Source organism: Populus trichocarpa, chromosome 1 (assembly GCF_000002775.5).
Source record: "Populus trichocarpa isolate Nisqually-1 chromosome 1, P.trichocarpa_v4.1, whole genome shotgun sequence".
In the NCBI taxonomy this organism is placed as follows: Eukaryota; Viridiplantae; Streptophyta; class Magnoliopsida; order Malpighiales; family Salicaceae; genus Populus; species Populus trichocarpa.
Window position 1 is genome coordinate 4,352,689 of NC_037285.2, and position 25,310 is coordinate 4,377,998.

General features: G+C 34.7%; 4 protein-coding genes across 5 annotated transcripts; 2 read left to right on the forward strand and 2 right to left on the reverse strand.

Moving 5' to 3' along the window:
• The first annotated feature begins 2,992 nt into the window (after positions 1–2,992).
• Positions 2,993–5,164, forward strand: LOC7482791 (nuclear transport factor 2B). Its single transcript, XM_024589487.2, has 2 exons — positions 2,993–3,460; positions 4,811–5,164. Exons 1-2 carry the CDS (start codon positions 3,164–3,166, stop codon positions 4,883–4,885), a joined length of 372 nt encoding a protein of 123 aa, XP_024445255.1. The 5' UTR covers positions 2,993–3,163; the 3' UTR covers positions 4,886–5,164.
• A 1,017-nt stretch (positions 5,165–6,181) lies between these two features.
• LOC7482792 (uncharacterized) lies at positions 6,182–7,658 on the reverse strand. The gene is made up of 2 exons (XM_024589486.2): positions 7,045–7,658; positions 6,182–6,822 (listed from the first exon to the last, which is right to left on the reverse strand). Exons 1-2 carry the CDS (start codon positions 7,186–7,188, stop codon positions 6,409–6,411), a joined length of 558 nt encoding a protein of 185 aa, XP_024445254.1. The 5' UTR covers positions 7,189–7,658; the 3' UTR covers positions 6,182–6,408.
• A 1,505-nt stretch (positions 7,659–9,163) lies between these two features.
• LOC18094505 (calmodulin-binding transcription activator 4) lies at positions 9,164–17,399 on the reverse strand. 2 transcript variants are annotated; one of them, XM_006368809.3, is made up of 13 exons: positions 16,723–17,399; positions 16,497–16,622; positions 16,299–16,414; positions 15,915–16,003; positions 15,619–15,664; positions 14,908–15,388; positions 13,608–13,726; positions 13,411–13,501; positions 13,092–13,315; positions 11,510–12,192; positions 10,540–11,113; positions 10,034–10,327; positions 9,164–9,551 (listed from the first exon to the last, which is right to left on the reverse strand). In XM_006368809.3, exons 1-13 carry the CDS (start codon positions 16,733–16,735, stop codon positions 9,411–9,413), a joined length of 2,997 nt encoding a protein of 998 aa, XP_006368871.1. In that variant the 5' UTR covers positions 16,736–17,399; the 3' UTR covers positions 9,164–9,410. The 2 variants fall into 2 exon arrangements, with proteins under 2 accessions (XP_006368871.1, XP_024436866.1); XM_024581098.2 differs by lacking the exon at positions 16,299–16,414 and having other exon boundaries at positions 16,723–17,398.
• A 6,328-nt stretch (positions 17,400–23,727) lies between these two features.
• LOC7460554 (uncharacterized) lies at positions 23,728–24,546 on the forward strand. The gene has a single exon (XM_024581202.2). It carries the CDS (start codon positions 24,118–24,120, stop codon positions 24,325–24,327), a length of 210 nt encoding a protein of 69 aa, XP_024436970.1. The 5' UTR covers positions 23,728–24,117; the 3' UTR covers positions 24,328–24,546.
• Positions 24,547–25,310: the final 764 nt, after the last annotated feature.

Genomic DNA, 25,310 nt, shown 5'->3' on the forward strand with positions numbered 1-25,310 from the left:
CATCAAGATGATTACGCTTTAAAGGACAATAAAAAATTATACCATGATCAATGACTAAGAATGTAAGTTTTATATATATGAATTAAATTATTCATAATGACGATGTCTTCTTTTTCTAGGTGATATCTAGGACAACAATCTCACAACCTTTCAAAGATGGGATGAGCTTATTCTTACTAATATGATTACATAATTTACCTTGGAAAAGATGAATCTGGAGCCTCACTAGTACGATTGCACATATCTCTAATGACAATAGAATAATGAAGCTGCATACTTTGCAAAGAAGCTTGATAATATCTTTTGGCTATCATATTGACTTTATACTCAGTTGAAGTCGAGGCGAGCGCAACATGTGTTTTCTCCTCGTCTGAGTTCAAATAAAGATTGTTGTTTACATAATGAGGAGGAACCTTCCAGTAATTGAATCAACCCTAAATTTGTTGCATTCCACCTCTAGGACTGACTAGCTTGTTATACCTTACAATTAGTTATCTCCCTCTTTATTTATTGACATGTGCAAGCTTCCTATATAAAGTTCCTTTTAAAAATTCTATAGGCTTATTGGCGAAGGTAAAAAATCAACGCATGTCATTGCCACCAAAGTTTTTAAACCCGGCCCGGTGGCCGGCCCGGTCTAAGGCCCGGGTTCCGGGTTTTGACCGGGTCATCGGGTTTTGACCAGGTCGGCCGGGTCAATTCCTATTTTTAAAAAAATTCAAAACGGCGTCGTTTTAGTAAAAAAAAAAAACAAAAGTCAACGGGTTGCAACCGGGGTTTTGACCGGGTTTTGCCGGGTCAACCGGGTCACCGGGTCAACCCGCCGGGTCAGCCGGGTCACACCGGGTCATGGCTTATGCTATTTTTTCATCAACCCGCCCTGGTTCCAGCCCCGGGTCAGCCGGGTCCCGGGCCGGACCGGGTTTCAAAACACTGATTGCCACCATCGATGCCAATAACTAGATGGTAAAAACTTCTTAAGACATTGATTGTAGGCTCAATTCTGACGAGCCTATAAAACTTATTAAAAGCAGACAAAATGATCCATCTATTTGGATGCAACTGGCTTGAACCTAACTGATAGTATATGAACACTTCTTTAATGAAACTTTTGAGAAGGAAGGAATACCTTATCATATACATGTAAAAAGGGGTCTAATCTCAAAATAACACTGGGCAGAGCCAAAGGTTTCCCAGCTGATACACTCAGCCTAGTCATGCATTTGAGTTGTATAGTCTCCTGGTTGAAGACGAGAAACAAACTCCATGTCCTTTGCACCTAAAGTGTTTGGAACATCATCTTCAGAGGTTTGAGGTAGCCTCATTTTCCTCTAGAAATCCCTAGTGATGACGGGAGAAGGACTTCTATAAGAAGAGTCACTCTATTTTTTACCAAAGATGGATGCCAGAGTATCACCCCCTCTAGTTATATGGCCCAGTCTGATGGGGCCCTACCCCCTACCACTTCTCTTAGTCTTAGGTTGGAGCTTGAACTTCCTTTTAAGGGCAATGACATCCCTCATTTTAAAGACAGATTTGACTTCTTTTGGGTTCATATTTTGGTTTGAGGTGAAAAATAAAGAAGTTGGTGGTGGAAAATACCTAGAAATGAGTTTGTCTACTTGGATTAGAGCTAAAATAAGTTTGTGGTTTTCAAATAAAATAATTTTTCAGAAATTACAAAAAGTAAAAAGATAGAGGTAAGAACGATTAAGGTTATAAAGAAAATATCTTTCTACCCACATCGTTGGATGAATAACTTTTCATGTCATTTTAGGTCTCCAATAATTCACTCAATTACCGCACTAAGTACAAGTCGTTATTTTGTTCCCAAGGGTCAACCCCTTCAATAAAGATGAGTCATCCGGCCAAGAAAATCTCAATAGTTCTACGTGGGACAACCAAATCCTATAAGAAAGGTAAAAAAACTCTCATTTACTACTAGTAACCTTTAAAAAATCTTTGCATAAAAAATACATAAAGAATTATAGGGCTACTAATGAAACAATATATTTTTTTGGATCCTCATTTAAAGGAACCAGAGGCCAGGTGATAACCCATCATTTTTAGGCTTAACCAAACACTGAGCTCTAACATATATAAGCCTAGCGAACCATCAGATTCAATATCTTTGGACTTAGTCGAGCGCTTATTCCACATGCGTACAAATTTATTTTCTCTCTGATAAAGTCAAAGATATTTTTTTATCTGATAAAACTAGAGATATTTTTTCTCTGTCAAATATATTTTACTCTCTTATAGAGTCAAATATATATATATTTTTTAAAAAAGATTCAATACTACTAAAATTAAAAGACCCTTGAGTTATTCTTTCGATAGAAAAATAAAAAGAATGAATTATAAAAACTCAAATTATTATTTTTTAATATATTTTTTTAGAGAGTCAAATATATATTTTTTTTGAAAAAAATTTCAATACTACTAAAATTAAAAGACCCTTGAGTTATTCTTTCCATAGAAAAATAAAAAGAATGGATTATAAAAACTCAAATTATTATTTTTTAATATATTTTTTTGATTAAAAATATATTAAAATAATTAAAAATTAAAAATAATATATATATTTTTAAAAATACTGTTAGATGGCAATGCAAAAAGGCACCTGACCCACCCTCCTACCCTTCAAAGGAAGCGTTTGGGAACGCGGTTCAACCCGTGTTTCCAAAAAATTTGAATTTTTTTTTTACTAAAATTTAATATGGTTTGTTCGTTTTGGATCGTTTTGATGTGCTGATATCAAAAATAATTTTTAAAAAATAAAAAAAATATCATTATCATATATTTTAGCATGAAAAATTATTTGAAAAGCACGCACAACCACACTGCCAAGCTCAAAAAGTATCCAACAACATTCTCCCAAAGTAATTAAAAAAACAGAAGAAAAAAGAAAAAGCTTGCGTTAAATGGACGCAGACAGTAAGTATAAGAGGATGTGTACAGTAAAATCTTCAAAATAAATCCCTTGCGTTTCCAACCAATCTCAATCCTAACCGTTGGATGATCAGATAAAATCAAAATTAAAAAACCCATCCCCTTCAGGCCTTCACCCTCTCTCTCTCACTCGCTCACTGTGAAACGAAGAGAAGAAGAAAGAGAGGGGGAGCGCGAAAGGGAAACAAAAAGAAGAGAAGAGTTGGTTGGAATGGATCCAGACCAAGTAGCAAAGGCGTTTGTTGAGCACTACTATTCTACGTTCGATGCGAACAGAGCTGGATTAGCGAATCTGTATCAAGACGGTTCCATGCTTACTTTTGAAGGTCAAAAGACGCAGGGATCCCAGAATATCGTTGCTAAACTTATCGCTCTCCCTTTCCAGCAGTGCAAGCATCTCATCACCACCGTTGATTGCCAGCCTTCTGGTCCTGCTGGTGGTATGCTTGTTTTTGTCTCCGGTAATCTCCAGCTCGCCGGCGAACAGCATGCTCTCAAGTTCAGCCAGGTATTTCTTTTTAATGTCTTTCTGAGGTGTGCTTGGATTGATCTGTGATTTTTACAGATTTTATTCACGATCTGATTGAAATTAATTGTTGCTGTTAGGATCTCAATTTTTTTTTTTTAAATAATAATTTGTGTTTTGTTTTCTTGTTTGTTTTTAATTATTTATTTGTTTTGCTAGATCTAGGGTTTACTTGTGGGCGCCTTCTAGAAATTTCCAGTTATATTATTGTATTTGTATCTATTTTATGGGTGTCTAGAGTCTTAAAGGCCTTTTAAGTTCTTGATATAGCAGGGACCTGAAATGAATTTTTTTCTGGGTACCCATTTTTTTAATCTATTATTTACAATGGTTTAACTTTTTTGGTTTTTTTTTCTGCAAATACTTTTGGGCTGGACCATTTCTTAATGTTTATGCAAATTCTTTGGGCTGCTGTATGATTTTCAACCAAGTGTGTTTTTCCTTGTTTCCAATTGTTGCTCAAGGTTTTTTTATTTATTAGATATATATGAGATGCTTAGACACTTATATTTTATGTTCTTTGAAAGTTTGTTTGGTGCTCTACCTCCGACAATTTCATAGGTGGCTATTCATTTCATTGGATAAAACTTCAAATGATTAAATCTCTTAGACAAGGGCAGTTAAACGTTGGAGTAAATGCTCTAAAGCTCAAACTGAAAACCCCAACTCTTTGTGGTCTTTGGAGTTGGTCTTCATTATGTTTCTTGTGATGAAACCAGTTTGATGAATGCTTGTGTTGTCAGAAGCTCGCTTTGTTGTAAGATAGATTATGAGGACTTTAAGAAGCTCGTTATTTAGGTGGTTTTGAAAAAGGTTTTGGATGTGTTTTGCTAATTTTGTTTGACATCTTCCTGTCAGTGAACTACTGGGAAGTAGTAAGGTTTTCGCTTGTCTCAAGGTTCATTGTTTATGGTTTATACAATTTTGGGTCCTAAGTGCATACTTTTAACTAGCTGATAGACATGCATATGCTTAGCAGGTAGAGGATGAGTTCTCCTGTTAGTGGGATGGGTTCTCTAATCATTTGTATATTGGCATCTATCAATTTGGTTCATCTGAATTCTTCGTGCATGTAATTTCGAAGGCCAGTGTTAAGTTAGCATATGATGATATGGCGCTGACCTTTTTTTTTCCTGTCCTTTTTCTAGCATTGTTAAAGTACTTGGTGGATGGTTATATTGATCTATGTGATCTTTAAATCTTTTGAAGTTTAATTTTGTGGTGTATGTTCCATCATGCATTTATTTCTTTACCTGCTGTTCTGGGACCAAAAGGTAAATATTTCCTTTTATTCTCCTAACTAAAATTTCCTGCCGTACATTCTGCTCTCAGATGTTCCATTTAATGCCAACTCCACAGGGAAGCTTTTACGTGTTCAATGACATATTCAGGTTGAACTATGCTTGAAGACAAGAATGGTCACTCCAAATCTAATTTGCTCATAATGTCCAGGATTAAACATCTTTCATTATATCTGTTCAGTTCTAGGCATTTTAAATGAAGACTGGGATTTTGGTTGGTTTTATTTAATGTTACGTTGTTCCCAAAGTTTATAGATTGCAATATTGTGGCTGGTTGAATTGGTAAAAGATACTTTGTTGGATTACTGTTTAAAGAAACTGGTGTTGGAGATTTCAAAACATTATCCGAAAAATTGAATTCTAAACTTCATGGTTCGGTGTTTCAGATTTTGCTTTCAACAACTGCCGTCTCTTGCTACTTTAGTATGTGGGTTGTATCCACATTAAATTACCCGAGTAATGCCATTGTTTCTATGTTTAATTATCATGGTGGTTAGCTAGGCGCGCCTCCATGGAGGGGCAAATGGACCCAATTGACTAGTCAGATATGAAAAAATTGTTGTGATGTATATTTTCCGAAGGCTCCAGATGCACTTTTCAATTTTCAAATCTGTTTAGCCTGACCAGGTTGTCAAAGCAAATTCTTCCTGATAGCTGAAGCTTGCTTTTGAATTGCACTGCTGTGCTCCATTTCGGCTGTAGAGCTTGCTTATTGTTTTTACGATCACTTTTCAGCTTGAATACAGGCAATAAGATAAAGAACTGTGTAGTTTTTCGCCGTGTTGTGCTTTAGATAGCTAATGCTGTCTGTGGCTTGTTCAGTATCCAAAAAAATCTCTGGCGCTCCGCTCCTCCTGCACACCAAAACATAGAAATCTGGCCTTATGGTCAAAGAAATATGATGTTGTATTAGCATTTCTGGATATTGAACGTACATAGCAGTCCAGGTGAACCGCTATGTACGATGGCCATAGCCATAGCCATTTATTGTTGCCTAACGATGGCCATAGCCATTAATTTTCTATTCCACAGCGGCCAATATCCTTAATTCATGAAACATCAATTTTCAACGTTCATTTGGAAGAATAGGCTGTTCAGCAACTGAAGTTTTGTGGTATCCGCAGTTCTTTTAACTGTTTCTTTACAAAAAGGGAACACATGGGCTCGGTTAGCTTGTAACCCTCGATGTTGATTATTTAATGATATCGTTTTGCAGTCACTCTCAAATGCATCTTGATTGCAGGACAGCAGCAGCTCACTCAAAAGGAAGCAGACCTTGCTCACATTTTAGACGCGATGAGAAGTCATGTTTTACGTTTTGTTTTCCAAAATCTCAACCCATCTAGACAAGTCAACATAGTTTCCTCTCCCTGTAAAAGCCTTTGCTTATACCTGGATGCCATGAAGACTGTTAACATTTGGTTTCTAGAAAATCTGAACATGCAATTACAATAATGCATCGGATAGGCAGAGTTCTGGCCCTTCACTTTAGTGATGAATCATTACAGATCATATACCGGGGAAGAGCATGATAAATTACCCTTTCTGGGTTCGCTTTCAAATGCACTCGAGATGTTACGAGTGCTTTTCACCATTAGAACCTAAATCGATATGCGGAAGCTCCAGAATTTAAAGAGGAGGAACGTTGACAGGAACCTCTTCTGACTGCTGTTTTTCTGAATCTTGGTCATTGGCTCTGGGATCTTTCAGCATCCCAGTTAACATGCTTCCAAAGGATTTAAACGGGTGTCTCATCCCATCTTTAACTTTCAAAATGAGGGACACCTCAGATACCTGCCAGGCAACAGTGAGGACAATCATCGCTGAAAGAAGGCAATGAGTAACAAAATTCTGCCTCCTCACTTTTCTAAGCTCTTTCACTATCTCTTCAGCTGCAGCATTCTCCCTGCTGCCACCATACGCAGGACCTTCTTCCCCATGTTTTGACACCGCTTCACCGATTGCAGGAGAATTTACATCCTCCGTTGCAGATGATAACTCAGATTGCACAAGTTTGGCATCATCCCCTTTTAGTGATTCCAAATGTTAATACATGCGGGACTAGCTACGTTAATTCTATTCTTACATTCAAACCAAGACAACGAGACATAATATGAACAGATTATACAACAAAAGCTAATCAATCTATATATATTTTTTCCCGTGTTTAAATATATCAATACGCAAAATGAAAGATATTATTTCTAGAAAGTCAAATCAGACACAAGAAATGATTTCAAAACTCCTCTAGAGAGATGTTTTTACCTCAGAAAGTAACTTGGAGAGAAGCTGATCACTATCATCCGGGAGGAGACCATCATCACAAGAGGTTTCTTTGTTTCTTTTCTCTGCTAAGAGCTTCTTGATTGCTTGATCAATGAGCTCCAGTTTCTTGGCTGATTCTTCCATGGCTAATTAGGTTAGGCTATGAATATGATATGGATGGGAGGAGAAATGACAAAACAAGCCAGATGACGAAATGAATCTAGTCGAACCCTCTAACTGGAAGCTTATCATGTTTGAGAAGAAGCCACGTGACCTTGTAATATCTCAAAATGACAACTATCCATAGTGCGCTGTCTATTGCATTTTGCACTTAGGCCAACAATTTCAGGCGACGCAGACACATCGGAGTTCCTTTTGCTTGCATTTCTACTAGTGAAGCTCCAACAACATCAATTCTTCATTTTACGTACATAAAGGGAAGATTTTTTTTTTCTTTTAACAGTGACTAAGATCCTCAATATGGTGAATTCTTCCATCTCAGTTGCCTAGTTAGCAAGATGTCCAGAGTTACCTTTGAGACTCTGACTCACGAGGGAACTAGGTTCTGGTACATATCTTTCACCAGACCTTTAAGCCCCGCAATTGTAATGAATATATATATATATATATATATATATATTCTCGTTTTACTATCGTGAACTATAACCCAAGTAATTGGACGACACCTAAATATTTTACTAGAAAAAATAATGTGGATCCATAGCGTATAGCAGGTACCAGTCTAATACAAACTATCAAAAAAAAGACAAACCTGAAATTAACATTAACAATTAATAAAAGGAGGAGGAGGTTTTACTGTACTATACACCTCACATGTTTCTCTCTCTCTTCTCTCTCTCTCTCTCTATATATATATATATATATATATTTCAATTATATCTTTTAATATTAAGTTTATTAGAGATTGACTTACATATTTTTTTTCAATTTATTTCTTACGAGGATATCCTAGATTCATGACCCGGACTGCAGGTTTGACGGGTTAACTCGGCTGACTTGAGTTTTTTTTTTTCTTAATTGATTTTTCCCCTCAATTTCATCCTTTAATATTGGGTTAATAAGAAATTAAACTTTGTGATTTATTTCGATTTACTTTCTATGAGATTATCTCCATTTCATGACTCGAGTATTAGATTTGGCAGGTTAACCTTGATTGACCCGAGTTGTTTTTTGTGCCTTTTTTAATATATTATTTTTTCGATTTTATCTTTCAACACTAAGTTGATTGGGAATTGAGTTTCATAATTGGTTTCAATTTGTTTTCTATTAGGTTATCTCGTTGTCATGATCTGGATCTCGAGTTTGACAGGTTAACCCGGATAGACTTGAGTCATTTTTTATTTGATTTTTTATAATTTTATCCTTCAACATTGAATTTATTAGAAATTAAGCTTCATAATTTGTTTTGATTTGCTTTTTATGATTTTATCATGATCTCATGATTTAATATACGGCTTGACAGTTTAACTCAGGTTGACTCAAGTCGATAAAATATGTTATCGTCTCAATGTTTATTAAAAAAATCTTATATTAAATATATATTTTGAGTCAAACTGTATTTTTATCATGTATCTGGATATTCTTTAAACCCACTAAAACAACTGAAACATATCAGATTAATATTAATGTTCAAATAATTTATTTTTTTCTGCTAGAAAAAAACATTAACACCACCAAGATAATTTTTTTATGTTGAAAAAAAAAAGTAACCCACGCAGGACAATCATCCAGTGTCATCTCTATCCAATGATAAGGCTTGAACCTAAAAATCTTTCTATATCTTGAGTCAAGTCCATACCTCTTGTGGTAACCATTGTTTGCCGTCATTCATCAGGCTGTACTTGGTAAGTGCTTAACAAAGAACCAAAAAGTTTAATCCCAACATGCCACAAGATCAGTTCAGCAGAGATGAGGCAAGTCCACTGCAAGAAGAGTGAAACTGCTTCGAAATATGGTGGTTGCTTAATAATTGATTTTTCAATATTTCCCATTAATACTTCAATATTTAATTTTTCATTATTACAACCAGCGGGGAAATAATTTACCCCTCTCAAGCGCCCCAAAGGACTCGACAGACAGACAGACAGAGAGAGAGATCAGGACTATCAACACGGTCATGCATGTATAATAGGGTTAGATTTATGACTTTACATATTGAAGAATTTATGTTGGTTTACAAGAGAAAATAGAAACTACATCAAACTCACCAGAGACCATTTACAGCTCTTACAAGCAGCATCTAACCAATCAACATGGGATAATGCGCTAATCATTCTAAAGACTATTGTGAATGCAAAAGCCATTATACACGGTTGAATCCAGAACCCTCCAATCCAAACTTAAGATCAGTCAACTAGAGTGAACATCGGTAAGTACAGTACATCAGAAGTTGCTTCTACTTGAAATGGTACAAGATCATTTTCCATCTCAGTCGCATCAGCCAGAGAAGTGGATGCTGCTGGTTCACTGGTGCCACCAAGTTCCGCCTGCAAGAATGGTTGAAGAATTCACAAGTTAGGCCAAAAGAAATCAACATCTGTCCACCACAGAAACACTAAAATCAAACGGTGACTCTCTTGGGATAATCATGGTGAAATAATAGTAGGAACGATTATCTTGTTAAAATTTTACGGTTGATTAAAGATAAAATGGCAGAAACTCACAATTTATCCACCTCTTCATACCTGACTTTATATTTTCAACAGTGTAAGTAGGCTAAAAATAACATTATCAAACAACATGATATGGGATTCATCATATTTCAAGAACACGCATGAAAAGGAACAAAATTACATAATTGTTTCTTGTTAATTCTATCAAATTGCCTGTTCAAAAAAATCCCATCAATTGCACAATCAACTGATGCTTAGATCTAAAAGGCTTAAAAAACACATTAACCATTTGCATTAGAAATCATGGACATTCAAATTCCATGTAAAGTGTAAACACAGTTTTCTGATCTATTTACCTTAGCTTGGCGGTATTGTTTCAGCGTCCGATGATATTGCTGACGTGCATCTGGAGACTTAACCATTGATAGCACACGTGAGACAGCCTCATTAATAGCTCCATCCACTTTCTGTTTGCGGAAAATCTTGAGAATATCTTCATCTTCACTTTCATCAATGGATTCCATCACATTCCGGAAACCTCGCAAACCGATTCCTTTGCGTCGCCACCGCAATACTGCCTTATCTAGAATTCCAACAGCCCAGCATATTATCTTGTAGTTCCTCCTAATCTGATAGCCTCTCACATGAGCCTGCCAAAATACCAAAAAAGTGCTCAATCCAGGTTGCTGTACTCATCAAAATGAATGTATGTTATATACTCAATGGCTCATTGATTGTGCTATTTGATACATCAATACACGAGCTGTCTACATGCTGACTAAAGCACACTGGTCATGATTTTATTACATGCTATTTTGAAAAACAGAGATAAAATTAGATCTGTGGTGAAAAGATATAGCACCTGTATCTTCACAACTTTCTGTCTAAGTGCTAGAAAATCCCTGCGACTTTTCCATCCTCGATATTTCTTCTGAATGGATAATGCAGCTGAATTAATGACATGGGAATTATTACGAAAGGCCAGCTTTGACATAGACGAAAGCCCTTGAATTTCACCAGCACAGATACCATACTCATCTAAACTAGTAGCTTCTCTCTGTAATCGCTTTCTGAAAGAATGTGCACGAAAAGCAGATTGTATTCGTGCAGCTGCCAGAGCTGCATTCCGTGCCGCAGCCAAGGTATCTTTAAGTAAAATCTGATCTTCAGTGGCAGCAAAGCTCTCCTTTGAGATGCTATCTAAAGTTCTTTCAGCTTGAACCTCAGCAGAGCCTATAGAAAGCTGACTTTCCTCCAGTCTGAGAGATGAAAGATGGCTAGTTAGTGCCACCTCTGAAAGATAACCTGCAAGTCCCATGTGCCCACTGGTGGCAGCAATGGATGCTGGGGTTTTGCCAATTGGATCTTGTGGACTAGGATCAGTCACAGCCCCAGCTGATGCACCAGAAGCTAAAAGGGAAGCAACCATTTTTTCCCTGCCACAGAAAATAATGATCACCATTCAAAAACTACTAGGCAATTAATAACAATTTTGGTATGAGATTTAATACATTCTACGTCATAACCTAACAACATCATCTGTAATCATTTTCTATTTTAGTTCATTTGGTAAATTGGCGAGTTAGAAGTTAATTCTGCCATTCCATCTCTTGCTATCTCAAAACTAGTCAACTCAATCTTTTCAAAAGCTCCAAACATATACTGGAAGTTACAGGTCTATAACTAGATGCCCTTTCCTTTTGTTGAAAGTATCCATGGATATTCCCTTGAGCTGTAAGTTGTAAGCCTCTTCTTCTTTTTCAAGACTAACAATCTCTACAGCCAAAATCAATATATAAAAAACTATGAAAACACATCAGGTTTTAAGTTACCTTCCAAAATGAGCAGCCCAGTGGAGAGCGGTCCACCCATTAATGTCACGGAAATTTATACTGACTCCATGACTGAGAATTGGGCTTAAGGCCCACTCAAAGCCTAACCCAGCAACCATGTGAATGATCCCTTGCTCTTTCTTGGAAAATGAACACCCAGGTTGATCATGTCCTTCCTGAGACTTGGAGGAAAGCCACTGCTGCAGCTTGTCATTCAGAAGTTGTTGCAGAAGCCAATCGACTGTCATGGATGAAGTTCCACTGCCAACTAAGAGAGCCTCTATGATATCACCCCATGTATCATCATCAGCCTTCAATTCTCTCAGAAGATGAATTCCCATTTCTACAGAGTCTCCTCTCTGCAAAGAATAATCAGACAGAAGCATCTGCACAAATCTGAAAAGTAACAATAGCTCATCTGGACTCTTAGTAGCTTCTGTCTGGGATAAGATACAGTGAGCACAACTACTATCCTTAGCTCGGTACTCAAAGCCTCTGATCTCACTGCAGGACTCCCGATTGCCAGAAGTAATGCAGAGAGTGACCTTTCCGGGATGGTGGGGAGGACACTCACAACGAATGACACCTTCTTGAATGATTTGAAGAGGAACCTCAATGTCACCGAACATGCACATCCATGAAGACTCCGATGGGTCACAGAGAAACGATCCAACAATGATGACCTGCATTGAGAATCAAGGCTTGAAAATTTGGACTTGAATTTCTTAATTGAGATCTAAAAAGAAAAAACTCCTCAAAACAATGCATAAGAGAAGTCCAGTGGTGCATCAGGAAGGTTTATGAGATCCTTGCTGTTTAGTTTGCAAGCGAATTGGTAGTTCAAAGAAGGTTCACCAAAACATCAAGTTATTAGGAAGGACAATTGAACTTCCAGTAAATAGTCTTATCTGGTTTTTCAAATGGTACCAATCAGAACCAGGGTTGGGATTGCTGTCCATGAAATTTTGAATTACTCTTAGCCTAGAAAGAGAGTGCAGCAATCTATCACTTAGAATTGGCATCAGACAAGCATAAGATGATTCTGGTCCTGCACTGATTTTATAATTTATTTGCAACATGATCATGGAGTACATGCTGCATTCAAGCACCTCAGTGTCCTGGAATATATAGTCATGTTTTTCTAATTTCTTAAAACCTTTCTTCATTGAATTCAGGAACCAATTTAGCCAGATCATAAACTAGGAATAAGTTATAAGAGATTTGTTTCCTCCATTTCCTTCTATCCTGGTGAAGAATGAGGATGGTTGCAAATAGGCAGTCAGGTAGCATAAAACTAGTCACATCTCACATGACATGGTGTCAGATGGATGCATCTGTGAAAGCATAAAAGCAAAAGAAATGGATGAACACATCCAGAAACAAGGAAAACTGTACTATCGAATTAGAAGTATGTCACGATGCACTGAAGGAGCAGCCTATTTTAACATGCATATTAATGAGTTTGTACATTCTTCAAACTACACAACAGTTCCATTCTTGGAATAATACTGCCATCTCAATGAATGAATAATGAGAAATGTTGTAAAGAGCATAGCAGTTCATGGAATCTGATGACTCATACCTTTGTAGCCTCAGTGGCATAACCCCATTCTGGGGATATTTCATGGATAGTAAACTTCTGCTGCTGTGCAACTGTCAAATTTGAATCTGCTTCATTGGGTATTCCAAGATGGTCTTGGTCATATAGCATTGCATAGAAGTTGGAATTGTTTTCATGTGTTTCTATCACAGAAGAATATGCAGGGAGTTCAAAATTTTCAACTTCTTGAGGCAGCAACAAAGAAGCTGGTAATATGAAAAAATGTTAAAAGCTTGATGCAAGTTCATTAGATGCTGAAAATTAAAATGTCAATCACTATTAAGGGAATAAGATATCATACAGTTTCTGACATTGGGTTCATTGAAATTTATCCAATAAGAGTTTTCTTGCTCTTGAGCTGGTTCTGTACTTAAAGAGGACTTGGTCTTTTCCTGTTGAAAAATACAGCCATCCATAAACAATACAACCATAATATAAGAGGATATCAAAGAGGTAACAGAAAGCTATATGCCCATTTACAGTGTCCATATATTTCACCTGGTACTCAATGCCTGATGAAGTCTTATAGGACTCAATCCCTTCATTCCAGGGAAGGGGTTCTTCACTTCCATCTGTATAATAATGTGAATATGGTTGCTGGTAAGCGCCACTATCACCTAAAAACCATAAAGCCATCAGCAGCTCTTTATTGCTTCCTTTCCTATTATATCTTATTTATACATCAATGAAGAAATGAAGGCAGATACCTAAACAAAAACTTAGTAGATCTCGTAGTTTCCATTTACAGCACCAATGCAAGAACAAGCATGGAGTAACACTAGCAAGGAATGACTAAAGAATCTCCAAGAAGTGTTTTCAGGAGGTAGCAAGCTGGTTGCCAAAAGTCCAAAATTCCAGGTTTTCAAAGAACAAGAGAATAATTGGTGGTCAGACCACAACTAAAATAAAAGGATCATATTGAACAAAATGTGGACCTTGGAAGATGAATAACCTCTCCATCCATGATCAAAAGATCACTTTTAATCCATTAATTCTCAGAGGCCATGTACAAGTTAGTGTGAAATATCCCGAATAGTAACTTGATGAGTAATGAAACCCAGTGCCTCAACCTCATCAAGCCTCAACATCTGATGACATTGGAAATTCTTTTCCCTTTTCAACACAATTGTGATTCTAATAGAACTACAACATATGCTGTAAGAAAGACAAGTATCAGGTCCACAATCTCGAATTTACATTGGGACAATTACAGAATCAGAATGATGTATATTGTATTCACCTTCCAATCACGACTCTAGTATTCCTCTCAACCATTTATTGACCATCATACCAAAACAAATCCATTGGACTTCATCTGTGAGGGAATTTTATTTTCCCTTATTTTATTCGAGTATTATGTGAGAGTTTTACTCACGAACTGTCTGTCAAATAAAACCTCTTCTGGAATCTCTGGTATGCCTCTCTCTCAACAGGTAAGATTTGAACCACGGATATAAGACAACCCAGCCATTTATGACCACCTGAGCTAAGTCATAGAAATTAATAAAACTGAAACCCAGAACAATAGCAAACAAAACATTGCACTCAAGAATTGGACTTGCAAAATTTTAAGCCAGCGACACTGAATAAAATTGAATGAAACTAATGAAACGAATAAGAAACTAATGTCAGATATAGAAAAAAAGACGATTACCAATACTAAACATGACATAAGGATACAAATGAAATGATTCAAATAAAATTAAATGCAGCCAGACATAATGCAGCTTCGATAAACTAGCAGAAGAAGAATGTCATGTTTAAATGAGTACAAGCACCGAATAAAGACAAAACAAACCTGCATCCTGAAGAGGTGCAAGATTGTTTCTCTCTAGTTGATTTCCAGCAAGTCCACCATAAGATTGATAATCAACAATATACAGTGATCCATGAAGTAAATTCTTAGATTGATCCTCTTTGGAGATGTTATTTACATATTCCAGAATTTTTGTATCATTTATGGCTCCCTCTTCAGCACCAAATGGGCCAATTTCTTCAGCGCTGTCCTCATTCAAACTCAACTGCTCCTCCAGCCTTCGGAAAAATTGAGTAACCTCCTTATTAGCAGAACTAGTAAACTCTGCTGTCCTACCCACCTCATTGTCCTTGATACCTAATCCAGAGCTAACATCTACAGATGCTGGACTGGAAAAACTCTGGTATGGTTCATATACACTACTAATTGCAGAGGTAGATCCTTGAGTCTGACTAGTATTAGTGCCAGGACTATAAGAGAATATGGGTGATAGCTGTGCAGCAGATCCAGGAGACGGTTTTCCCTGTAGACAAATAAGTGAATGGTGACATTAATTTGCTATTCATAACAGGCTGTGCAACATTTGACCAGAAATTATTTGATGCCAAACCAAAGGACTGATAGGCAACTAAAATAGAGAGGTTGAGAGTGATCGGTTGAGCAAGCATGATGGAAATAGCAAGGTCATATATTAACGTTGAAACAAGAAATACTACAGAATTTGTTGTTTTTGCATAGGTCCTAACAGCTCACCTCAGTGATGTCTCTATAATGGACAAGCACGATGTGCTCAAATGCCCTGCCAAGAAAGTAATATGTCAGCAGATATGACCCAACACTTTTACCATCCATTCCTTGCTCATTAAAAGTGAGAATTGTTAAAATGGCCTTGATTCTGAGGATAATGTTAGATTAGCTTTCCTGTGTTTTGCATAAAACTTACATTTCCACTTGCCTCAAAAGCTTTCATGAATATGAGATATTCTCTAAGATCACAGCACATCATAAAAGGAAACAAATAGTTGCATAACAGTACAGAGTATACTCACTGGTCCAGCATCCAATAGCTGCGTCTCTGAAAATTTTGGTTTTGCTCGCCATGAGCATAATAACAATTTAAAGCCTCAACGTTTCCAACCTAATCATCCAAGTAAAAATGTCAATACACAGAACTCCATGGACTTTAAGATAAACACTAAACGCGTTTCGCTAAACCTGTCCAACAGCCATTTTCAACTTGTAGGACACCATTCTAATGCATTCATCCTTATAATTGATGCATCTAATACCTAATACTATGAATGGGATCAATAATCATATACTTAAGAGAAAATGATGACAACCACACAAACAAGTGAATGGTGATTGTATGTGCCAAGGAGTTCAAGCAATACAGAAATGAATATTGAGATTTGAAGGCGTTGAAATAGCACCTTAAGCCTTTCATGTGCTTCTCCAACACTTCTTCCATCCTTCTTTTTACGCCAATTATGACCATCTCTTCTAAAGAACTTAAGAACCCTCTTATTAAATAGAAACAAAGACCCACCTGTTCAACACTTTCACACTGTAAGTGACTAATTAGAAGTAATTTTCAATTATTAATTAAAAAAAAACCATAAATTACTTACTGGTTGGCTTTTGAGGTGGTTTCTCTGTGAACTGATACTTATCATGATTCTGTAAAATAAAAATCACTTCTGCTGGTTTCAGCCACCGCGTTTGTGCTTCTTCAAACAGACTATTGATATCATACCCTGGTTCCATTCCAAATTTCAATAAGAAAAAAAATTGCTGATCATCTTCAGAATATTATCACAGTAATTCATTTTAAAACAAAATAAATAAAAATCTTACCTGATTGCAGCATGTTCGAATTAATTTCTCAAAAAAAGAGAAGAAATTAATCTAACTGGAAGAACTGCAGAGAGAGAACCAAAAAAAGAAAACAAAGAAAGACAGACTTCACTTCACTTCACTTCACTTTGTACTCGATCATGTGAACCGGAGACTCCAACTTATTGAGCACGAATTCTACTGGAACAAGAAACGGAAGTCTCTAACTAGTAAACCGTGCTTACGGCCTGGATGTATCAATCCTGGACCGGTTTTTTAAAGCTTAAAACTGGAAGAAACGAACGAGAGGGGGTTGGAATTTTTTACCACACCGTTTTTCGAGGTTTTAACTTTTAAGATAATAAACGAAAAAATAAAACACGACTGGAACGAAAACGCGGAGACACTGAAGGAAATTATCTGGTGTTTCGATTATACCCGATATAATTTGACGTTGATGCTGTTCAAGGATTTTTTTCACTTGTACTAAACTAACCCTTTCACTAAATATCTAGATGAGCCCATAGCCAGCAATTTAACTTCATAAGAACAAGAAACTATTATGAGGTAGCCTGCCCGATATAATTTCTGAGTTACCCCTGACTCGGCCCGATACAGAGAAGTCAAGCAAAGCTGTGTTGTGTTGTTGACTACATCATCCGAGTCCACTCCCGATTTTGAGTCCTGCACCGGTGGGGTTCCATTAGCGGTGCTATCAAAGGGTTGGTGTAATTCAAGGGTGTTTTGGTCATTTGGCTGTTCTCAATATAGTGGCGATGTTGCTGTCTCTTCTGGTTGACAAGAAACAATTTATATAGTGGCAATGACTGTTCGCAGAAGTGGTGGGTTGGGGGGGACCATACAGACGAGAAGCGTTAACAACACGTTGTAAAGATGCATTCCACTTGATCAAAATTTATTTATTTTTTCATATTTTTATATTTTTGACCATGTTGATTTCAAAATAAATTTTAAAAAATTAAAAAAATATTGGTTTAATATATTTAATAAGTAGAAAAAAATTTAAAATATAATATCTACTTACATTTTCAAACAAGTCTAAAAACAATATTCAAGACCTGTGCTTGGCAGTGAGGTGATTTTATAAAAAAAATTGGATCGTCTATTGTTTTATATAAATTTGAACATATTTATGTTTCGTTCAAAATTTGATCACAGCCCAACATGTCCAATCATAAATATGCTTTGCATTAGAGTCACCCTTGTGTTCATGTTTAAACGACCTCGTATAAATTTTCAACATTTGATTTGATATAAATATGTTAAAGTCCTATCAAACATATAGATAGATGGCAATACACTTTCTTTCTTTCTTTTAATCTTGAGAGGGTTTTTTATTTTTAAAAAATAATTTATAAAACTTTAGTTTAAATTTCAATTTTTTTTTTTACAAAATGCAATAACTAAGAATCCTTATTTTGCATTTTAACGGATCACAACCAGATTCATAATTTTTGTTTTATTAACAATCTTATTAAATTAATTACATGTTTATTTGAAATTTATTTGATATGTATTGAAAAGATGTTGTACAAGTTTTTTTTATATAAAATATATGATGTGTATAAAAAAAAATGGAATAATTTACTTAGTAGTTGTTGCATGTATTTCATTGCCCTATCATCAATGGAGATAACATATGCATTTGTCACCCTCATATATATATATATCTTAAATTATTAGGTAAAGTGTTAATATATAATTTATAGTATTCTCTAATACATCATTTCAAGTAAAAACCCTTTGAATTTAAAATTTGTACAGACTTATATAACCTGATGTTTAATTTTTATCAAAAAAATAAAAATAGTAAGATTCGAACTCGTGACCGTCTAGTTATCAAAACTCTAATATTATATTAAAGAACTATCTCAATTTAAAAATTTAAATTTTAAATAAAATTTTAATATATAATTTATATTATTTTTTAACAATATACACTGACTGAAGTCTTAAGCCATTAGTTTCCATATTAATTTGTAAGCGGGTTGCCTTGCTGAGAATGTTAAATGATTTTGCTACCGCTCATTTTGACGGCAAATGATTTTCCTTGCCGGTTACCACAAGTGTAGGCAAGTCCACCATGTTTCGCTCGACCACGACCGCGATAAGTAATCCCCCCTGAAAAACTTGGATTATAGATTTATTAAGTTAATTATTTTTTTAAAATAAAATAGTGCTATTTTTTATAATTAAAAAAATATATCTAGAGTTGATCTAATTAATTTTTTTAAGTTTAGATAAATTTAACGGGGTAAACCACTATCTAGATTTTATCAAATTAATTTAAAATATAACTTGATTTGAATTAAGTTTAAAGTAACCAAATCATTCCGTCAAAATGGATATAATTTGATACTATTATGTCACAAAATACAAAGCAATTAACAGAGAGGGTGGGACAGATTGAGAAGTTTCCATGTCTTCCCTTGTTGTCAACGCCAACCAATTCGTAAGTTCCTTTTTCATTGAGTTGGAATTGTGATCGTGTTTTCATGGCCTTTTATATTCAACTACCACTTTTGAATTTTTTAAAGCTTAAAAGGTCATTATTAAAAAATAAAATGCTCGGGAATACATCAATTCAGCATAAATGATACAGTTAAATCCAGTCAATAAGATTTATTCTTGAAATACGAATTAGCATGAAAGGGTTAATTTTGATGATCCACCAGTGATTTTATAATTTCAAAAAATACTAACATGTTCTGCAGCTTGGATGTTTTTGGACTCCATATTTGCGACTCCAAACATATGACGGAAGGTTTTTTTTGTTTTTGTATTTTAAAAGTATTTTAAAAAAAAATTAATTTTTTTTATTTTTTCTTTGTTTTAAATTAATATTTTTTATGTTTTTAAATTATTTTAATACACTAAAATCAAAAATAATTTTTTTAAAATAAAAAAATATATATTATTTTAATACATTTCTGAATAAAAAACCAAACAGCCAAATAGATTTACCAATGTCTTTCTTTTACTGTACCGTGACATGTCTTTTTGCATGACCAAATCTTCCGTTAGAAAATATTTCAGCTGAACTAATTTTTAATATATAGATATTACATATATTTATAGATTAAAATTGAAACTAATCGAGAACTTACTCCTTAATATTTTCTCGCAAATCAATCTTTATAAAATTGCAGTTTTGGCTGAAATAATACAACCAAAAGAAATAATAATAAAAGAGGCATAATTTTATCACATTTGATTAATAATACATACTTGTCATAGTTTTGGCTTCATTTGGCCCGTGGTGTGTGAATAATATTAATATTTCATGTTTTAGCTAACCATACAACTTAGCATACAAAATAATTTAATTCCCACTTGGGACACATTGTTAATGTGATTGCTGCTACCAGGTACTGCAGTTTAGGGGTGTTGAACCTGTTTTTTATTAAAAAAAAAAATTTCAAATTAGTTTTTTTTTAAATTGTTTTCATGTATTAATATTTAAAAAAATTAATATATTTATAAATAAAAAAACTTTAAAATACAATTTTTACCCCACTTTCAACTAAACTCTTAATGTCTTATCAACAATACCAGAACCTAAATTAAGCAATCAAATACCAACTTGATTTAATTACAGAATAATTAAGTTTAAGTAATTGTCTAACTTACTAGCGCTATATTTGTTTTCCGGAAAATGATTTTCAGAAAACCATTTTTCATATTTTCCTGTGTTTGTTTGCCGTTAGAAAAGTTGGTCAACGGAAAACATTTTCCAGTCAACGGAAAACACTTTCCAGTCAAAGAAAAATTTAGCTTGGTTTTCAGGAAAGTGTTTTCCTTTTATTTTCGACGAAAAATACTTTCTGGAAGTTGTGAAAAATTTAGAAATGTTATATTATTTGCTGATTATATCAAATTTGGTCCTCAAACTTTTGATTATTATATATATATATATATATATATATATTATTTTGAATATTTTTTTTTCAATTTCATCCCTTAGAATTTAATTTTTATATTAATTTTGGTCCTCATTTTTATAATTGTTATTTGCTTTTTCCTTATCATTTTTTAATTGAAATTTTTTATCTATCAAATTTGATTCTCATTTTTTTATTGTTACTTATTTTATTTGAAATAATAATTATTATTATTTTAATTTCTTCATCTTTCAATTTTTTATTTTTTAGATTTGATCTCTATTATTTTGATTATTATTTATTTTATTTGAGATAATTTATGAAATTATATTTTTTTTTCAATTTCATTCTCATTCAACTTTTTTAATTTGTAAGATTTGTTCCTCATTATTTTAATAAACTTGTTAAAAATAAAACATTAATAAGTTATTTTTCAACTCATTTTCCATGACATAACCAAACACTGGAAAATATTTTCCAACTTATTTTTTATTATACTACCAAACATCAAAAAATAATTTATTTTTTTAAAATTTACTTTTAAAAAAATATTACTTTTAAGCAAATAAACAAATTACTAATCTGGTGCTTAATTTGTCAACTCAAATTCTACTGAAGTAACACTAGCTAGAACATAGGTCGATCGATGCCGCCTGGTTTGACCCAATCATATCCAATTAATTAAAAATATATCTAGTTAAATTAATCTTTAGCAGCTGTGAAATATTGATTACTTGTTGATGAGATTTGTGCAGGGCACGTGGCATCCGTCATCACTCTACCTCTCATTACCGTCACCCGCCATGATCACCATTGTCTAACAGCATGAAAATTAGGAAGATAATTGTAGTTATTATAAGCAACTAATTAATTATAATATATCATAGGAGGAAGTTGTTGTATCTTTAACAACTTAATTATTATATATCAACAGTTGTTGATGATAATGATGATGGCCATTATTCATAGTAAGGTTATTTTTATAACAGATCGAGGCTTGTGATCCAGCAGTAGAGGTAAGGTTTCATTGTCTCTGTCACTTGGGTTCGAGTCTCAGCGTGCATGTCTGTCATCCCCGCGGTGTTTTATCTGCCTACTGGGCTTGCAGGGTGTTCAGTGGATCCGAGGATTAGTTGTGGTGCGCGTAAGCTGGTCCGAACACCCCGAGTTAAAAAAAAAAAAGTTATTTTTATAACATGAGAAAAAGTTAATTAGCCATAGTACGTTGTTAATTTATAATTTCAAAGGCAAGTTGCTTAGTTAATTCTGTGATCCAACTAAATGCGTATTTAAAAGAGGGATTAAGCTATAGGGTGTCAAAGGAGATTAATTCTCAGAAGAGCTTATGATTTAATATTAATTTTATAGGTAATCATGTTTACTGAAATCAACATCTTAATCACGTAATTCAATGTCACTTAGGTCCATTTGGGATGAGGGTGATGAACAATATGTAGAGAAAATAGGAGAATTGCCTTAATTATGTAATTTATTAGAGAATAATAATAATAATAATTAGAATCTATAGTCTTCCTTTTCCGTATAAAAATAAATTAATCCATACACAAACCACTACCTATATAATGCCAAGATTAACACAAACCACCACCTATATTTTTATTAAGAGCAATTGGGATTTAATTAGGGATAAATAAGTCTTCCAAAAAGTTGACATTTTGATTCCATAAGATTCACCGGAGAGAATCAAGTTGAAATTCATCAACTGGGTTGATAAATTCCACTGAGAATAATATTAAAAAATCAACCTTGTTAATTTGTCCATTTGACTTTAAAAAACAAAGCAAAAACTACAAAATAAAATGGAAAAAACATATAAAATTATGCTTTAATCTTACTATGCTAACCACCAAGAAAGCATTCCTTGTTCAAGATGATTCCTATCCTCAAACAAATCAAACACACAAAAAATCATATTTAACGCACTGTTAGAAAAATAAAATAAAAATTGTGAAATTACCAAATCATTTCATTTAAAAGTATACATTTGCTTATGGCTATAACAAATCTACCTTGGACCCGTTACCCACATGAACTAGCAACAACTCAGTGGGCCGAATAAAGAGCTATTCATGGTCTGGGCCCAATTCAGTTATAAGCAGAAAGAGAGCACTAGAGATCCTCTTGAGCAGCAAAGAAGAAGAAGAAGAGAAGAAATGTTAGCAATACAGAAAGCAACCAGGAGAGTCCATACAAGCCTGGATGCTCCACGCCTCACGAGATTCAGTCTCCAGGCACCCAAAAATGTAAGAAAAAAACCCTTTTTTTTTCTTTTCCTTTTGCAACTTTTTTATGTGATATAGTAAATTCATCTGTTATTTTCTTGAGGTTGATATAAGATTGAGTAGTTTATAGAACCTGGGTTCATTATGTTTTTTTAGTATCTTTGAAGTGTTTGGTAAATTTGTGATGGGTTCATTATGTTTGCTCTGAATCCGACCTCCGGCCGTCTCTGAATCCAACTACGTACGTACTGAAAAAAAGGCACTTGGACATGGGGGTCTTGTTCCCTGAACTTGCTTAAACACAACAAAACACCGTATAAAATTTACGTATTATATTATCAATCTATACTTGTCGTTTCAACACTCCAATGGCTGGCAGTCCTTCAATTTGCTTGGACATGACACATTCGATAGTATGTATGCGTTTGTGTATTAAAAAGTGTATAAAATGCACATGATAAAGAAAAAAGTGTATAAAACATACGTAAAAGAAGCATGATTAATGAGCAAGCTATTCTTATACGAATTGTCACCTGCCCTTTAATCCACAAACTTGTTTTAGATTCGTTCCAGAGTTAGATATCAAGCAATGCAGATAAATACACAAATAATAATAAATAAAAAAACATTTGTCGACACACCCTAGCTATCCATAAATCACTTGTATTAACTATGCATAATTATATTTATGTTACATTAATTGTTCTTTATCATATTAAATATGCAGAGGGGACCGGCAGGCCCGGCCCTGAAAAAAAGAAAAACCATTAATATTATTATGTCCCTATAAAAAAAAAATTGAAGTTTTAGAGTTCAAACTAGAAAAAAAAAATTGAAAAAAAAACTTTCAAATCTTAGCCCCTAGCTTCGCCCCTCGGGACAATGACATTCCTTGTAATTTTACTCATTGTTTTTGTAATGAGAACACTGTAAAACGAGGATTATAAGGGCGTGAAAATAATATATTTGAATAACGATAAATTAAAAAAGAAAAGAAGAAGAAGGTGGCGTGGTCACATGCCAATAAGGCAAAGACCACCAGTTTGAGAAACGAGATGGTGGTGGTTGGCAGAGAATCCAAAATGTGACTTGATTGCTAAGTTCCGCCCCACGCAGCAATCCCTCAGTGTCTCCCTTTCCATCCATATAAAAACCCCTATACAATTCTATAATTTTCATTATAGCTTTCTTGTTCTCTCTGCCATAAACTCAGTTCTTCACAAAGAAAGACACGAGGATCAAGACCAGGCCGAGAAAAATAACCGAGCAAAATGTCAGACTGGGGTCCAGTGTTTATGGCTGTGGTGCTGTTTATTCTGTTAACTCCAGGGCTTTTGTTTCAGGTACCAGGACGACATCGGTACGTTGAGTTTGGCAATTTCCAGACAAGTGGCGCATCAATTATGGTTCATACTCTTCTCTATTTTGCTCTCATTTGCGTTTCCTTGCTGGCTGTTAAGGTTCACTTGTACCTTGGTTAGTACGTAGTGCTACTCAGTAATGCAATTGACTTGCCCCCAGCAAGTAGAAAAACAAGATCAAGTGTAATAAATCGAAGATGTTTTGTGGGGTTTGCTTTTCTGTCAAATGCAAGTTATATCAAATATATATGATCATTTTACATTTTAGAGAGGGTTTGATTGATTGTTATATGTGTAACGTAATGATCATAGCTCTTGCTTGCTTTGTTACTTCAAGAATTTGTGATGCGTGACTTCAATTAGTATCTTAATTATTCTTCAAAAAAAAAAATATGTAGTAAATGGCAATGGAATTACTATAACTCGATTGTCATTAGTACTTGCAAGAATTTGTGCTTCCAGCTGCCAGTGCTATAAACACAGGTAGAGTAGGCACAGAATCCTGATTTCTTTTGTGGCTAGGCTGACATGGAAACATTTTACCAGTGAGAGACCGAGAGTATTGATCTATTAAAGGCTTTAGCGTGCTGGGTCATCATATTCTTTTATTGGCAACAGATACATCTTATTAAGCCAGAGCACTGGTTCTTGCTCGGCACTTCGTCACCTCACGCTGCTACGTTAGCATCTAAAATGTAAGCGGGTGGTTGTGGTGGTAGGAAATCCATTGCGCATGCCTGACACTACTCAGAGAAAAAGAAATGGAAAAAAAAAAAAATCAAACCTGCTGAATACTAAATTATGTGGTGTTGTTATGAACTATTAAGAGTGGTATCATCATCCCCCTCAAACATGATATTGTCTTTCTGTGTTTAGTAGCAGAGTATACCATGGATCGGACGCCTAGGGTATGTATAATCACTTGCAATACAAGACAGTGTCAGTGACATTGCAAAATTTACCTGAATTCAAACAAGCAAGTAATATTCCAACTTCCAACTAGCCACTTAAGTTTTCCTGAGAAAATCATGGTACAGGGCATTGTAAGCTGACGTGTATGGATGCCATTGTGGAGGGAAGAGCTCCCTGAGATGATTCCAAGG

Excerpts from the sequence above, each read along its gene's own strand:
- LOC7482791 (XM_024589487.2), top strand. The coding sequence starts at position 3,164 with ATGGATCCAGACCAAGTAGCAAAGGCGTTTGTTGAGCACTACTATTCT. Across the intron at positions 3,461-4,810 it reads ATGCTCTCAAGTTCAGCCAG|ATGTTCCATTTAATGCCAAC; the intron begins GTATTTCTTTTT and ends TTCTGCTCTCAG.
- LOC7482792 (XM_024589486.2), bottom strand. The coding sequence starts at position 7,188 with ATGGAAGAATCAGCCAAGAAACTGGAGCTCATTGATCAAGCAATCAAG. Across the intron at positions 6,823-7,044 it reads TCTCCAAGTTACTTTCTGAG|TTGGAATCACTAAAAGGGGA; the intron begins GTAAAAACATCT and ends ATGTATTAACAT.
- LOC18094505 (XM_006368809.3), bottom strand. Across the intron at positions 15,665-15,914 it reads AGCTATTGGATGCTGGACCA|GGCATTTGAGCACATCGTGC; the intron begins GTGAGTATACTC and ends CTTTCTTGGCAG. Across the intron at positions 13,502-13,607 it reads CATCAGGCATTGAGTACCAG|GAAAAGACCAAGTCCTCTTT; the intron begins GTGAAATATATG and ends ATTTTTCAACAG.
- LOC7460554 (XM_024581202.2), top strand. The coding sequence starts at position 24,118 with ATGTCAGACTGGGGTCCAGTGTTTATGGCTGTGGTGCTGTTTATTCTG.